Source organism: Urocampus carinirostris, chromosome 5 (assembly GCF_059441175.1).
Source record: "Urocampus carinirostris isolate Australia breed hairy pipefish chromosome 5, RoL_Ucar_1.0, whole genome shotgun sequence".
NCBI lineage: Eukaryota > Metazoa > Chordata > Actinopteri > Syngnathiformes > Syngnathidae > Urocampus > Urocampus carinirostris.
The window spans coordinates 2,390,949-2,403,681 of NC_142353.1; the positions used below are offsets into that span (position 1 = coordinate 2,390,949).

At 43.3% G+C, this 12,733-nt stretch overlaps 1 protein-coding gene across 1 annotated transcript in view; it reads right to left on the reverse strand.

Moving 5' to 3' along the window:
- hectd4 (HECT domain containing E3 ubiquitin protein ligase 4) overlaps positions 1–12,733 on the reverse strand; it is a 43,781-nt gene that overhangs the window by 8,852 nt on the left and 22,196 nt on the right. The window contains exons 42-74 of the mRNA XM_088335320.1: positions 12,545–12,709; positions 12,282–12,451; positions 12,036–12,151; positions 11,866–11,969; positions 11,607–11,768; positions 11,389–11,537; positions 10,779–10,858; positions 10,492–10,655; positions 10,177–10,414; positions 9,919–10,055; positions 9,714–9,840; positions 9,486–9,623; positions 9,240–9,376; positions 8,986–9,146; positions 8,731–8,912; positions 8,441–8,646; positions 8,235–8,365; positions 7,943–8,148; positions 7,686–7,865; positions 6,108–7,462; positions 5,821–6,028; positions 5,519–5,742; positions 5,243–5,388; positions 5,055–5,158; positions 4,805–4,922; positions 4,353–4,543; positions 4,105–4,251; positions 3,890–4,009; positions 3,659–3,814; positions 3,479–3,582; positions 613–834; positions 349–515; positions 55–250 (exon numbers count right to left, since the gene is read on the reverse strand). Coding sequence (XP_088191446.1) covers positions 55–250; positions 349–515; positions 613–834; positions 3,479–3,582; positions 3,659–3,814; positions 3,890–4,009; positions 4,105–4,251; positions 4,353–4,543; positions 4,805–4,922; positions 5,055–5,158; positions 5,243–5,388; positions 5,519–5,742; positions 5,821–6,028; positions 6,108–7,462; positions 7,686–7,865; positions 7,943–8,148; positions 8,235–8,365; positions 8,441–8,646; positions 8,731–8,912; positions 8,986–9,146; positions 9,240–9,376; positions 9,486–9,623; positions 9,714–9,840; positions 9,919–10,055; positions 10,177–10,414; positions 10,492–10,655; positions 10,779–10,858; positions 11,389–11,537; positions 11,607–11,768; positions 11,866–11,969; positions 12,036–12,151; positions 12,282–12,451; positions 12,545–12,709 — 6,411 coding nt within the window. The remainder of the gene's footprint in view (positions 1–54; positions 251–348; positions 516–612; positions 835–3,478; positions 3,583–3,658; positions 3,815–3,889; positions 4,010–4,104; positions 4,252–4,352; positions 4,544–4,804; positions 4,923–5,054; positions 5,159–5,242; positions 5,389–5,518; positions 5,743–5,820; positions 6,029–6,107; positions 7,463–7,685; positions 7,866–7,942; positions 8,149–8,234; positions 8,366–8,440; positions 8,647–8,730; positions 8,913–8,985; positions 9,147–9,239; positions 9,377–9,485; positions 9,624–9,713; positions 9,841–9,918; positions 10,056–10,176; positions 10,415–10,491; positions 10,656–10,778; positions 10,859–11,388; positions 11,538–11,606; positions 11,769–11,865; positions 11,970–12,035; positions 12,152–12,281; positions 12,452–12,544; positions 12,710–12,733) is intronic.

The following is a 12,733-nucleotide window of genomic DNA, read 5'->3' on the forward strand; positions in this document are numbered from 1 at the left end:
ATTTATGGCTCGCGAGCGATATGTTCCCGACCCCTGTTATAAGGTGTGGTATACCTTAAGGAATTCCAGGTTAATGTAGGGCAAGCCGCAGGTCCGTAGCTCCATCTCCAGTGGGCTGAGCACGGTCAGGAGCTGCAGTGGAATTATGGAGGCCAACCCGGCACGCACTGCTGTCATACATTCAACATTCTGCAGCTCCCTCAGACGAAGGCTCCGGACTGCCCGTGCATACAAATCTCTATTCTCCCAGCTTAAAATACAACAAGTCAGGATATAGAAGCTAAATACAGCATAGTCTTCATGAAATTGTTTATAATCACAAACAAAAATAAATCCGTTAACTATCACCTAACAGTGACGTTCCGCCCTCCCTGACAAAGCTCCACCTCCTCGCCCGTCATTGTGATGTAGGTGAAGGTACAGGAAGGCTTGCTGGGCGAATCAGGGCTCTCGCCTGAATGGTGTTGGGAGGAAATCTCAGCACACAGTCCCTCCAGTTCCGCATAGTCATTAACCTACAAAGTACAAACAGTTGCGATATAAGACAGAATGGCAGCCAACATTTAATTATTATCAATAACACCTTCGCCATAATTAACTCCAATGGCTTACATGTTCAAACTTCTTCAAAAAGCTGTATGTGAGCATATCAGCTTCCTGGAGGTCCTGTTCTGGATCTAGAGGCTCCCCCACCAGACCTTTCCAAAAAGAGCTCAGAAAGTCCAATGGAAGCGGCACATCAGCACGGATAGCAATGCCCAGTAGTTGACCAAAAAATTGTAACAACTGCTCTTCCGCATAGCTGATAGGACATGGTGTCAGTATGTACTTCCCCTGAAAAAAAAAAATATATTGAAAACAACATATATATGTCAAAGTCAAGTCTAACTGCTAGTTAAAGCCTGCATACAGTACAAACCGACAGTCTCTCTGAACTGGATCAACCAAACTTTGTCAATATATGGAACTGAAATTATAGTCTGTAATTTGTAATAATTTGTGGTCTGTGCACCCCTTTGAGACTCCTTGTGATTAAGGGCTATACAAATGAACATTACTTGACTTAAAATTAATTTATTTAGAAATGTCATAACAATAAAAGCTTAGCCTTGAGTTGAGTCTGCTGCGGCATGAATAGCAGAAATCGCATTATTTCAGTAATTTTACCTAATACACATTTTTTGGACAATTGAATACATAATCTTCCTAATTAATCAAGGCACAGTAATGAGAGAGGGCACTCTAACAATTTAGAATAGAATAGAAAATACCTTTATTGCCATCGTTACAAAATGGGTTGAACATATTGTGACAACGAAATTGGGCGTGGCACTCCAGGATCACATTTAACAGTGAGGATAAAAGAAAACAAAGATGTGGGCATGTAGGATGTTACATACAGTTTTGGGATCGTGTTAGTGCAATATGCGTTAAGTGCAAAAATAGTCAACATTGTGCAAAGTGAGCATAGGCATGAATACAATTTTACATCTTTATGAGGTAGTGTGTTTGCAAGAGTTTCAGTTTGTTTTGCGGTGTGTTAAGGGTGGTAATGGCTCTGGGGAAGAAACTGTCTGAGTCTGTTTGTTTTTGTTTTGTGTGACCTGTAGCGCTTGCCACAAGTCCTTGATGATGTTTTCTGCTCTGATGAGGTAGCGAGAGCAGGCAATGTCCTCCAGACTGGGTAGAGAGCAGCAAACGATTCTTTGGGCTGTGTTGATGACCCTCTGAAGCGTTTTCCTGTCTGCTGCCGTGCACCCAGCATGCCAGACCGTAATGCAGTATGTTAGACTGCTCTCCACAGTGGCTTTGTAAAAGGACACCAGCAGCTGCCGTTTCAGATGATTTTTCCTGAGCAGTCTCAGGAAAATGAGTTGCTGCTGGGCCTTCCCTACCACCGCTCTGGTGTTTGCAGACCAGGAGAGGTCTTTGGATATGTGCACACTCAGGAATTTGAAAGAGTGGACTCTCTCTACACAGTCTCCTTTTAAAATGAGTGGTGCTGGGTTCCTGCCTTGACTCCTGAAGTCCAGTATGATTTCTTTTGTTTTTGTGGTGTTCAGTATGAGGTGGTTTTTCAAACACCACGTTGTCAGTGACTCCACCTCATCCCTGTACGCCGCCTCGTCCCTTCAGAGATTAGTCCGACCAATTTAACAAGGGATTTTAGTTATAAATCCAGTTCATAACTCATAACTGTTCATGTCTGCATAAACACAGATGATGACATACACCATTTATAATTTCATGTTTAGCCAGCTCGGTGGCCTTGTGGGTAGGGCGCCAGCTCGGTGGCCTTGTGGGTAGGGCGCCCGCTCCGAGACTGGGAGGTCTCAGCAGAGTCATACAACATTGGTACTCATTGCCTCCATGCTTGGCGCTCGGCATTAAGGGTTGGAATCGGGGGGTTTGGTCACCTAATGACTCCCAACACAGTTGGGTCTAAAATGGCTGGGCCCTGTTCGGCTGCATCGGCTCACTACAGTTTAACTGTGCGGGTCAGATGTATAGACATTTTGTTCTGTGTGCCTGGGCACAAGAATGACAATAAAAGTAAATTCTTCTTCTTCATGTCTTACACACTGCATGCTATTTAATTATCATACTAGATAGATGAATACTTTATTCATCCCCGTAGGGAAATTCACATTTCCAGCAGTGTTAAAAAATAAAATAAGAGATACAGAATACAAAAATACCAAATATAACGTGCGGAATAAAAGGCATTTAAATAGTGTTCCGAAAAAAAAAGTCACTGTAATAAAAATAGGGTAATATGCAAATGTAGGAATGGGGTTTAGTGCTGGCTTTTACTCCCCGGGTAGAGTAAAGGGCCTCATGGCATGAGGGGGAAATTATCTCAGTCGGCCTGTGGAACAAGACTCTGACAGCAGTCTGTCCCTGAAGCTGCTCTTCTGTCTGGAGATGATGCTATGTAGTGGATGTAGTGAATTGTCCATGATTGACGGCAGCTTGTTCAGTGTCTGTCTCTCAGCTCCATGCTGGTGTCCAGAGGAGAAGGGACCTGTTAAAAAAGTTTTCAACTGGTTAACCCTCCCCACATCTCCTTCCACAGCCGCACCCCGCTTAGTGCTGCAGCCGGTGATGGTCTTCATCCCTTCCCACACCTCCTTTATGCTGTTGTTCTGCAGCTTTTTCTCCAACTTCCTCCTATACTGCTCCTTCGCTTCCCGGAGCTGGACTCTGAGCTCCCTCTGCACTCGCTTGAGCTCCTGCTGATCGCCGTCTTTAAAGGCCCTCTTATCCTGGTTCAGAAGGCACTTGATGACGCTCGTAATCCAGGGCTTGTTGTTGGCAAAGCAGCGTACAGTTCTTACAGGAACAACACATGCATTTCTGCTTATTCGCATTTCATTGCTTGTGATTTTTATTGACAATGTTAAAGCGATTCTAACATGGATGTATCTTCCTGAACAGCCAGTAAATACTCCAAGAGTAAATAGTGGGAAGTGAATACCTTGTTACGGTTGGCTGCAGCACCGGGACAAGGTAAAAGCAGCGAAAGAGCTGAGCTCTGTAACTCCTTGCAGACTTGCCAAAGGAAGTGTCTGAAGGAACCACCTAGTCAAGACACAAACAAAAGTGCTATATTCTGCTGTATTGTTCCAAAAAATATGTAAAGAGTAGAGATTCCCACTTGTGCCATGAACTTCTTCCCCAGTAAAACGGATGTTGAAAGCATATGTTGGGTCCCCTCCGCTTGCTAGTTTTACACAAAGCTGGGACGACGGTAAGTATGCAAGCTGACGTGCTGCCTGGCAGAAGTACGTGTTTTCTGATGATCGAATCTCACCTGCGGGACATCAAGACCATAAAGGTATATGCAGTTACAGTGGACACAATATGATCAAACTTAAAATCTCCGTACCTCCAACAATTTCAAGAGGGTCCAAAATAATCTCCGGAGCTGCATGGTCTGCTGTTCGTTGTACTGTGGCATTCAGTACTCTGTTCATAATAGTTACTTTGGTATCATAGAAAACGAGTCCTGAGAGTATAAATGAAAAATAAGAATGTGAAACATTGCTAGCACATAGTATTGAAGCAAAGAAACTCCTCCACCATCTCCAGAGTCCAACTCACCCTTTGCCTCGCACAACAAGGCTGCAATGCTGTTCCGATACGTAAAAGTCTGCCTTAGCTCCACAAGCGGTAGGAAGAAACTCTCCAGAGTGTTGTTAAGCGACTGCAGCAGAGCAAACCGCAAGCGCAAGCTCTCTACGGACAAATCTTCAATACACATACAGGGGGGTGGTTAGAAGCAGTTTTATAGTTGATTCACTTACAGGGTAAACAACAGGGGAAATAATATGTTGAAGTCTGTTACTAACTTAGCAGGCAGGCAACTCGTGGATCGACAAAATCGCTAGGTTCAAGGTAGACTTCGTGAGGATGGAGTCTGGCTGGTGTGATGGCAAGGTGACGACATAACCTATTGATGTATTGGACCAATGCAACATCCATTTCCAAAGTCCACTTCCTACATATCTTCTGGGCATGTCGTGCGTCTATACAGGTGCACCTGATAGAGATCGAATTTTACTGGTAACTAGTAAAATGTCGGTAATGTTATCACATCATAAACCCTGACAGATAAACATATTTTAACAAAATAGAGGGCACTTAAATGCATATTTGCATTAACTTCCAAGAAACTGCTTAAACAACTGTAGTGTGTAATTATAGAATATATACAGTAAGTTCTAGGTGGTGAACATGTGACAGTGTCAGCATTACATCAGACTGAATGGTGTGAAGAGTAGTCAGGAATTCGCTGTCTCACCTTTCAAAGTGGAGGTCGTAGCCACATGCCAAAATTGCCCTCCAGACGCTGCGGATGTCCTGCTTCGCTCTGTCAACCGCAAACCTATGGAAACCCTCCAATGTCAGGTACTTCTCCTCTGTGAATAGAGAGAGAAAATGCAAAGACATATGTCACATACAAAGTAATCTGACGGTTTACAATTTTGCATGATTGCTATGCCAGATTATGCAGAATTTGTGGAGCTTTATTGTTTTGATTATTGACAAACCATCAGGTTTTTTCGCAGAAGACTTCTCCATATCTTTTTCATCGGGCCTGGATTTCTCAGGAGACTTTGGTTTAAGGACCGTCTTTTTCTCACTGAGCGCAGTCCTAGCAGATACATGGATACAAAATTCCAGTTGAATTCATGAGCAAAAGTATGAATGCACCAAGAGTTAATACACTGAATCTTACCTTACACTATTGAGAACAGACTTTTCCTTAGATAGAGGTTTGGTGATAGGCCTTTTGGTACTTACTACCTTCCCTTGATTTTGTTCTTTCCCTGCCTTGCTGTACTTGTTTTTGTTGGGTTTAGGGATGCCATACTTTCTAAGAATCTGTATTAAAAGCAAGTATTTGAAATGTCAGAAAATTCCGTTTTTATTGACATTTTGGGTAAAGGTTTACCCTTTTAGAGGTGTTTTCAGTGGCAGGTCATTATCAACATTTCTTACATCTACAATTTACCTGAATAAGTTGATCTTCAAGTACTTTCTTAGGAGGCCGGACATTGTTAAAGAAAGTATGCAATAGGTTGCCAGGGGTCTGGGAGTTGATTTGCTCTTTGCTGAGGTAAATATCCGACACTTTCACAGGCTTGGCTGGTGTGAGGCAGAGCATCTGCTCAGTATGTATACAACTCTTAAAAATATCTATGAGAACATCTCGTGCTCCAGGAACAAGCTTGTCACCTTGGGAAAGGGATATGTTTACATTAAGTAATGAGAAATAATGAAGCAGAGAATGAGTATCCCAGACTAAAAACAAACCTCTAATGGACTTGTCCAAAAAATAGTCTTCAAGAGCAGAGCTGCCCTGAGTGTCAAACAGACTTTGATTAACACTTGAGGCCGTGAGGATTTCTTCATTGGTCAGCTCCATCAGCTCCTCTTCACCTTCCAAGCTGGACAAACCAATTAGATCACTGCTGTTAAACAGACTGGCACGAATCTTTTCCACTTTGGCTCGAGACCGCACCTGAAATGAACAACAAAGGAATAGGTGAAATCGGGTAAAATGACTCAGGGAGCCCGGGCGGCAACCAGGAAATACTCACTTCAATAACAGCATAACCTTTGATAGGCCTGGCCAGAAACGCGTTGGTTTCTTGTGAGGTGACTGTGTTCACGGAACCATCTGACACTGATGGTGCCTCTCCAGTGTCCACAGGCTCCCCTAAGCTGCCAAGACTCCCCAGGCTTCCTGTGCTACATTGAGATGTATCTAAACTCTCCTGACTCGAAACAGTTTGAGGTTCATTGGAACTTGGCTGGGCATAGTTTCCAACAGATCCTGCTGTGGCAGAGAGTTCACTGGCAGTGTGAGAGGCTCCCTGAGAGGACGTGCAGACGGAGGTCTGGCTGGTTGAGGCTGATGCGCTTATGCTCCGAGCTGGAGTAACGCTGCTGGAGCTGTCGGGACTTTCATGACCACCACTGTGTGGGAAAGGGCGCTCAGAATCAGTTATAAGTTTGCCAGAGTGAGGACTTGTGACCTTAGCCACTGGTTTTGTTTTTTTAGGGTCCTCTTCTTGCAGGGGTATGTAGACTTCATCTTTGAAAAGCCCTCCATGCGCATTGCAAGCCCGGCGGATGGCAATACGAACCACGGCCTCTTCCAAGTGGGTTGGGATACCAGAAAGCACCAGCAGTCGGCTATGAGCAGTGGGACCCACCAATGCCTGGCAGGCATCTGTCACTGCATCACTTGTCACACTCAAACCCTGGGGATCCTTATTCGAAAGATGACGGAGAATCATCAGTAGAGTTAGGCAGCGATGAAACCACAGCATATCTTCAGGTTTACTTCCTGCCATGTTCAGCAAGGCACTGTCACTCTCAGAAATACGGGCACCTCCGTTTCTCTTTTTGCCAGAGACCACAGCAGCCACAACAGCTGCTGCTCTCTCACGCTTCATCTTCACCTTCTTGCGCTTGGAAATAAGGCTGGGACTCTGCGGTGTCTGACCAGGAGATGAGGATGACGATGATGATGAATCACTTAGGTTAGGGGCACTGGTGGAGCCCAATGTTCCAATTGTGGAACCTCCAACATTGAGTGGCAAAGTCACCTCTGCCACGGCTAGACAAACTTCCATCAGAGCATGGAAATAGGTAGAGAACCTGCTCTGCTCTGCTGCCAGAGCCAAAGCAACACCTCCAGAAGGTGCTCCAGCCCCGGCTCCTCCAATTGTCAAGCCCTGAGTTTCCCGGTCATAGAGCTTACGGAGTTCCGTCTGCAGCGCCATAAGAACTGCCAAGCAGGGGTTGAGTAGCAAGGCAATTGAGCTGGACAAGCCAGAGGGGCTTTTACTCTGCTCCAAGTTGTGAATTTTTCGCAAGAGTTCAGCCAGTAAGTGAAAGATGAGTTCCTTGATGGAGGGTGCAAGATCTGTGGTCCAAAGTAAGCCACCTAATATGGAAAATACAAGGCAAGAAGGAAAACATTGAAATTTGGTATATGAATGATAATACAAGATGAACTGATATAGTGATAGAGGCGCTGTCATTTCTGTATGAGTTTCTGCAACATTTTGTAGTTTAAGGATATTTTTTAAAGATGTTATGGTGTGTGGTAGATGAGCAAACACAAATTAATTTTGGCTCTGCATTAATGTTTAAAATGTGGCACATACCGATCAGTTCTACCACTTGCAGCAGTACTGATGAAGGTACTGTGTCCAGCTCATCTTCTGACCGCTCACTACTCTCACCCAATTTCCATGTCAACAGCTGCTCGGCAAAAGCCAAAGCCAAAGGAAACTCCAAAGGCAATGAATGCAACACCAATACAGCACCAGGAGGGGGTGATACACCTAAAATTAAGCCAATTTCATATCCAATAAAAACCAAAACCAACATGCTATAAAGGTACAGTTTAGTAAGTACATACCCAACTTGATGTGCACTTTATCAGTAGGGATGATAACAGACGGATATTGGTTGGTAGTGGGAGGGGGAGTAAGGCCTGTGTTAGCAGGTGAGGCATCCAAAGGATAGCACACTGCCTCCATTAGATTCAGCTGCCCGTTTCTACGAACTTTGTGCCCGAGACCGTACAGCATAACCCGTGCCCAGGGAGCCTTGTACAGGCTTGAGCTAGTGGGCGGAAAAAAAGATGCATAGAATTCAAGCAAATGATTTTAAACAACGGATTTGTGAAATAAAATCAACAGGTATCTTACTCTTTGCGGCAGCCAAGTTGGCTTTCTTTGCAAGATACAATTACAAATGCAGCTCCTGGAAAGCTAACGTCCATGATCACTTTTGATTCAGACACAGGAAACTCCTCAGATGTAAACTGCTCTGGTACATGCTGTTAAAAACAAATCTTGAATTTAACATAATTCCCAATTTTTAATAATTATCTGGATTGTTGCAAACCACAAACCTGAAGGAAACAACAGATCTGTTTTGTTAGGTCAAGTAAGCTTTCCTCTCCTTGATGCAAAGCACGGGTGATGGCCACAGTCAACCACTCCCGGATAGGTTGGGCATTGCCCTGATAAAACAGGTCAGTGGGAGAGCAGCTTTGGTCCTGAAGGTTGTGAAGCACTGACTGGGCCAACAGGATTGAACCAGAACTAATAGTTCCATCTGCAGCAAGATACATTTATAAGTTGATAAAAAGAGGAGCTCACAGAAAAAGATCTTTTGTTTTTAATAAATGTTAACCCTCACCTGGAAGGGGGGGAGCGAGAAGCTGATTGGATAAAAGTTGCAAGTGTTCCAAAGTAATGTCTCGGATAGCAGGTATGTGGAACAGCCGAGTGAAAGTGTGGGGATTTTTGGGAGCATAAATGTTCAACAGCGCCATTCGGCAATACAAACGAGCCAGTGCGCTCTCACATCGAAGTAGCTCCCTAGGACATATGAAGGAAAAAAAGATTAAGAAAAGATAAAGATGCATATATGTGCTATTAAGATCATACCTACCTGTGAATCTGAATGTTGCTACTGTCAAGTGAAACCAAGCCATTGGCTGCAGTACGTCGAGATCCAGGAGGAGGGCGCTCCAGAATTTCAATTGGGTACCAGTACCTCACGAGGACGCCCTCACTGCGGAGATAGGTTTCCACCTGTACTAGCTCATTCAACTGAATGAAAGGACCAAACATGCATGCAATCAGATAAAATCTTGTAAAAACTGTATTGGCAAAAAGCATTCAAACATTTGTAATTATACTTACAGAGTCAACATCCAACACAACCCCATGCAAACCAAAGGTTTTCAACATTCCTCGGATAGCAAATTTGGGCAGTGCGGTTCCACCTGTGGTGGCGTTTGTATTGTTGCTATCTGTACAGCTGATGACCACAGTTAGGCCTGTGGAAAAATGAAGAGACAAATTAATTTAAAAAATAGTACATATAAGCAGTATTTGAAAAAAAATGCAATGCCCTCTATTATTATTCATACCATAAGGTAATACTACCTTTGCGAACTTTATCAATAGTAAATTTGTTGGCCTCATCCTTAATATCTTCTATGGTGGGGAGGTAAAGGTCTCGAGGAATGCCGCCATTCTCCTCATAGAGGAACTCCACTGTCTGTCTTGCAATGTCAACCATGCCTGTTTCATTAGGACACATCATGAGCTGATTACTCTCAAATTAGTCCTAAAAAAACATAAAATTTGTCTGAATGTAAGCATCTTTTTTACCTAATTGCAGGGCTCCTTTAATTTGGTCAAGGCCAGATTTCCTTTCCGCTTCGTTACGAAACCTCCTTCGAATTGTAGGGAAAACTTTGGTTTCCCACGCCTTCACCAGCAAAGCATAGTGGTCCTCCTGAGTTTTAAATTTAATCGTGATTAAAAAAAAGCAAAATTGGTGACACTTTCACGAGATGATGATGAAGCCACATACCCTTGGGACATCATCATCATCCTCATCATCACTCTCATCATCTGCAATAGGTGGGGGGTGAGGATCAGGTCCTGAGGTGACTAGGTTCTCATAGCTCAGCTCCATCTTGTAATAGCAGGATAGGTCGATATTGTATTCTAAATGACAGAGAGAAACGTACACAAGACCATATTAATGCAACCATTCCCATTTCAGCATGATTTCATTTTTAAAGAAGTAAAGCTATTTTAAAGTTAGTGTAGAATTTTAAATGTATACGTTGCTGAGGGACCGCCACTGCAGCAATCCGACAAGGGGGTCCATGAGAGCCAGAGTCAGATGTAACGCTTGCACCAGCATCGTTGTCACTGTCTGAGGCCATGGCAAAGGGAAGCGCTTCAAAATTTGCACTTATTTCTTCCGCAAGGTCAATGCATAAGTCTGCAGCATTCCTGTGTGCTTGGCCTTCGGCATATGCAAATGGATGGTTTCCAAAATTGGCTCGAATCTTTGAGTTCTACAATAAAATGTATTTTTTTATGATAAAAAGAAAAACTGCGCTCTTTAATTACATTTTACTATAAATCAGTATACCTTTTTTTGAATGTGAACCAAGGGCCACATTCCACCCGCAACCTCCTCAAGAATTGGACTTAGCCTTTGGCCACAATATGTGAAGTAGACCCGTCCTTTTGGGGCCTGGCCAGGCGGCGGTGGTGTACCTTCTGAACGTTCCCAACCAATTCCAGCCACATCACCTGTAAATGCAGTGTGTCAAATGGAATGTCCACTACTTACTTATGTTAAATGTTATAGTTTTGTGTGACTATAGAAAATGACAATTATATGGAATGCAAGAACATCGAAAAAATCTTCCTCACCAGGAAGAAGAGACACGTCTAGTCTAACGCTCTTCCACTGCAGCAGACTGGAGCCGTTGTAATGCACTGCCCTTCCATTACTGGCACAAATAGAATGAAAAAACAAACAGGTTAACGTTGCAATAACAAAAACAAATATCATTAAGAATCATTTCTGGAGACAAAGAATAGCAATAAAAATTGCACAAAGTTAAGAAAAGTATTCCATGTCTGAAGCCTTATTAAATTGCAATGTTTAGCCCGTCTAGATTAAGATTGGATTTTTTTGTAGTCTGAGTCTTATCTGCGTTGTAACTTCATATAAAAGTAACATGGGTTAGATATTTTAATATGCAACTGTAAACAGTAAATTGTTGTTGACTGGCGATAATGATAACCTTTATAGGATGTTAAAAATAATAATAAAAAAAGAGTACTACAAAGTACAAATGCATAATTTTACAGAACTGACAGTTGCAAGACACTGCTAGGACAAATATTGTGGCCAATATGAACGGGACCAGATACAATTTGGACAAGTGCTGATAACACAGTGGGCAACCAGTATGAAAAATTGGCTTTAAAGAGAAAGCCAAAGGGAAACAGAAACCATGTGAAAAGGTCAGCTTACTTGTGAAAAAGACATGTGCCAACAGGGTTTGTCCATGCTCCATCTCTCTTTTCAGCATCAGTGGCAAAACCGAAGGACACAATGGGGCCACTATCTTCCTCAGAGTCTCCGTAGGAGACAATTTCGATCTCCCAGTAAAACGAAGGTGCCTGATAAAAAAATGGCAAGGCGCAGTGGGTCAAAAGATATTTTTAACAAGGATTTAACAAATAGCAAACCTGTATTGGCACAGGGGCAGTGGCATAAATGAAAGTTCCCCTTGGGAGCCCTCCTCCAGCACTGGGATCAGCTAAAAAAGTGACAGAAGTAAGACGGGAAGAGAACATGCAAGCCCGGACTGGAGGGAACACTCGAGAAGGAGACCAGGTTATTTCCTTGGGCTGCAGGGGCAGAGTGAAGAGAAGGAGTTTCTTTAACATTTTGGATATAACATGTTTTGAATTTTGATTTGCACATTGACAAGCATGATAACTCTACCTGCCGTCGGTCAGTCTGGAGTGGTGGCGGTGGTGGACGAGCACAGTCTCGGTATAGCATTCGCACTCTTTCGCATTGAACTTCAACAATACCAAGACGCTCTCCTGCAAACAGGAGACAAAACTGAGAAGAAATTTCTTTGGGATGTAGGCTGTAAAATGCTTTCTGACCAGGACTACATTCTTGCGCAACCAGGTTAAGCACTTCAACTGCTGCTGGACACTGCTGGATAAACTCTTCACAGAATGAGCTATCTTCCAAGAGCTGGGCCATTACCAGACATGCCCTGAAAATACAAACATAGAACATATAGAACATGGCTGTATAGAACATCCATTTTATGATAAAGCTCTTACGTCTAGACCCACTTGAATTAGACTACTGTTCATATTAATAGGACAGTTTATTTGACAGACCTGGTTCTGATTTCAGCAAGCAGGCGAACTGCAGCCATTACTGGGCTAGATCCATCTCCAGAAGCTGGGAGAGAGGTGTGAATGGAAAGACTGCCTTCCTGTGGCAGAAGCATGGATTGCACGGCTTGTACCACCTTCTCTGTGATCGATAGCTTGTACAAGGGTAATGCCTGAGTATTCGGAAGAAAGGATATGATTAAGATAAGAATATTGTTTTCCATTAGAGGATGAAGGGTAATTATTCAAGTAGGATGCCGTTTTACCTCAGATCTGGGAGTACACAACCGTGATATCGGTACTGTCAGCACATCTGAGGCTTTACAAGTTCTCCTGTAGTCACAGGAGGGGAATTTGACCTTTGCAATGCCGTCTTGCTCATTGATTGACATCACAATTCCAGCACTTCCCAGTATTCCTTTACCTATCACCTGTAGACATCAAATAAATACTAA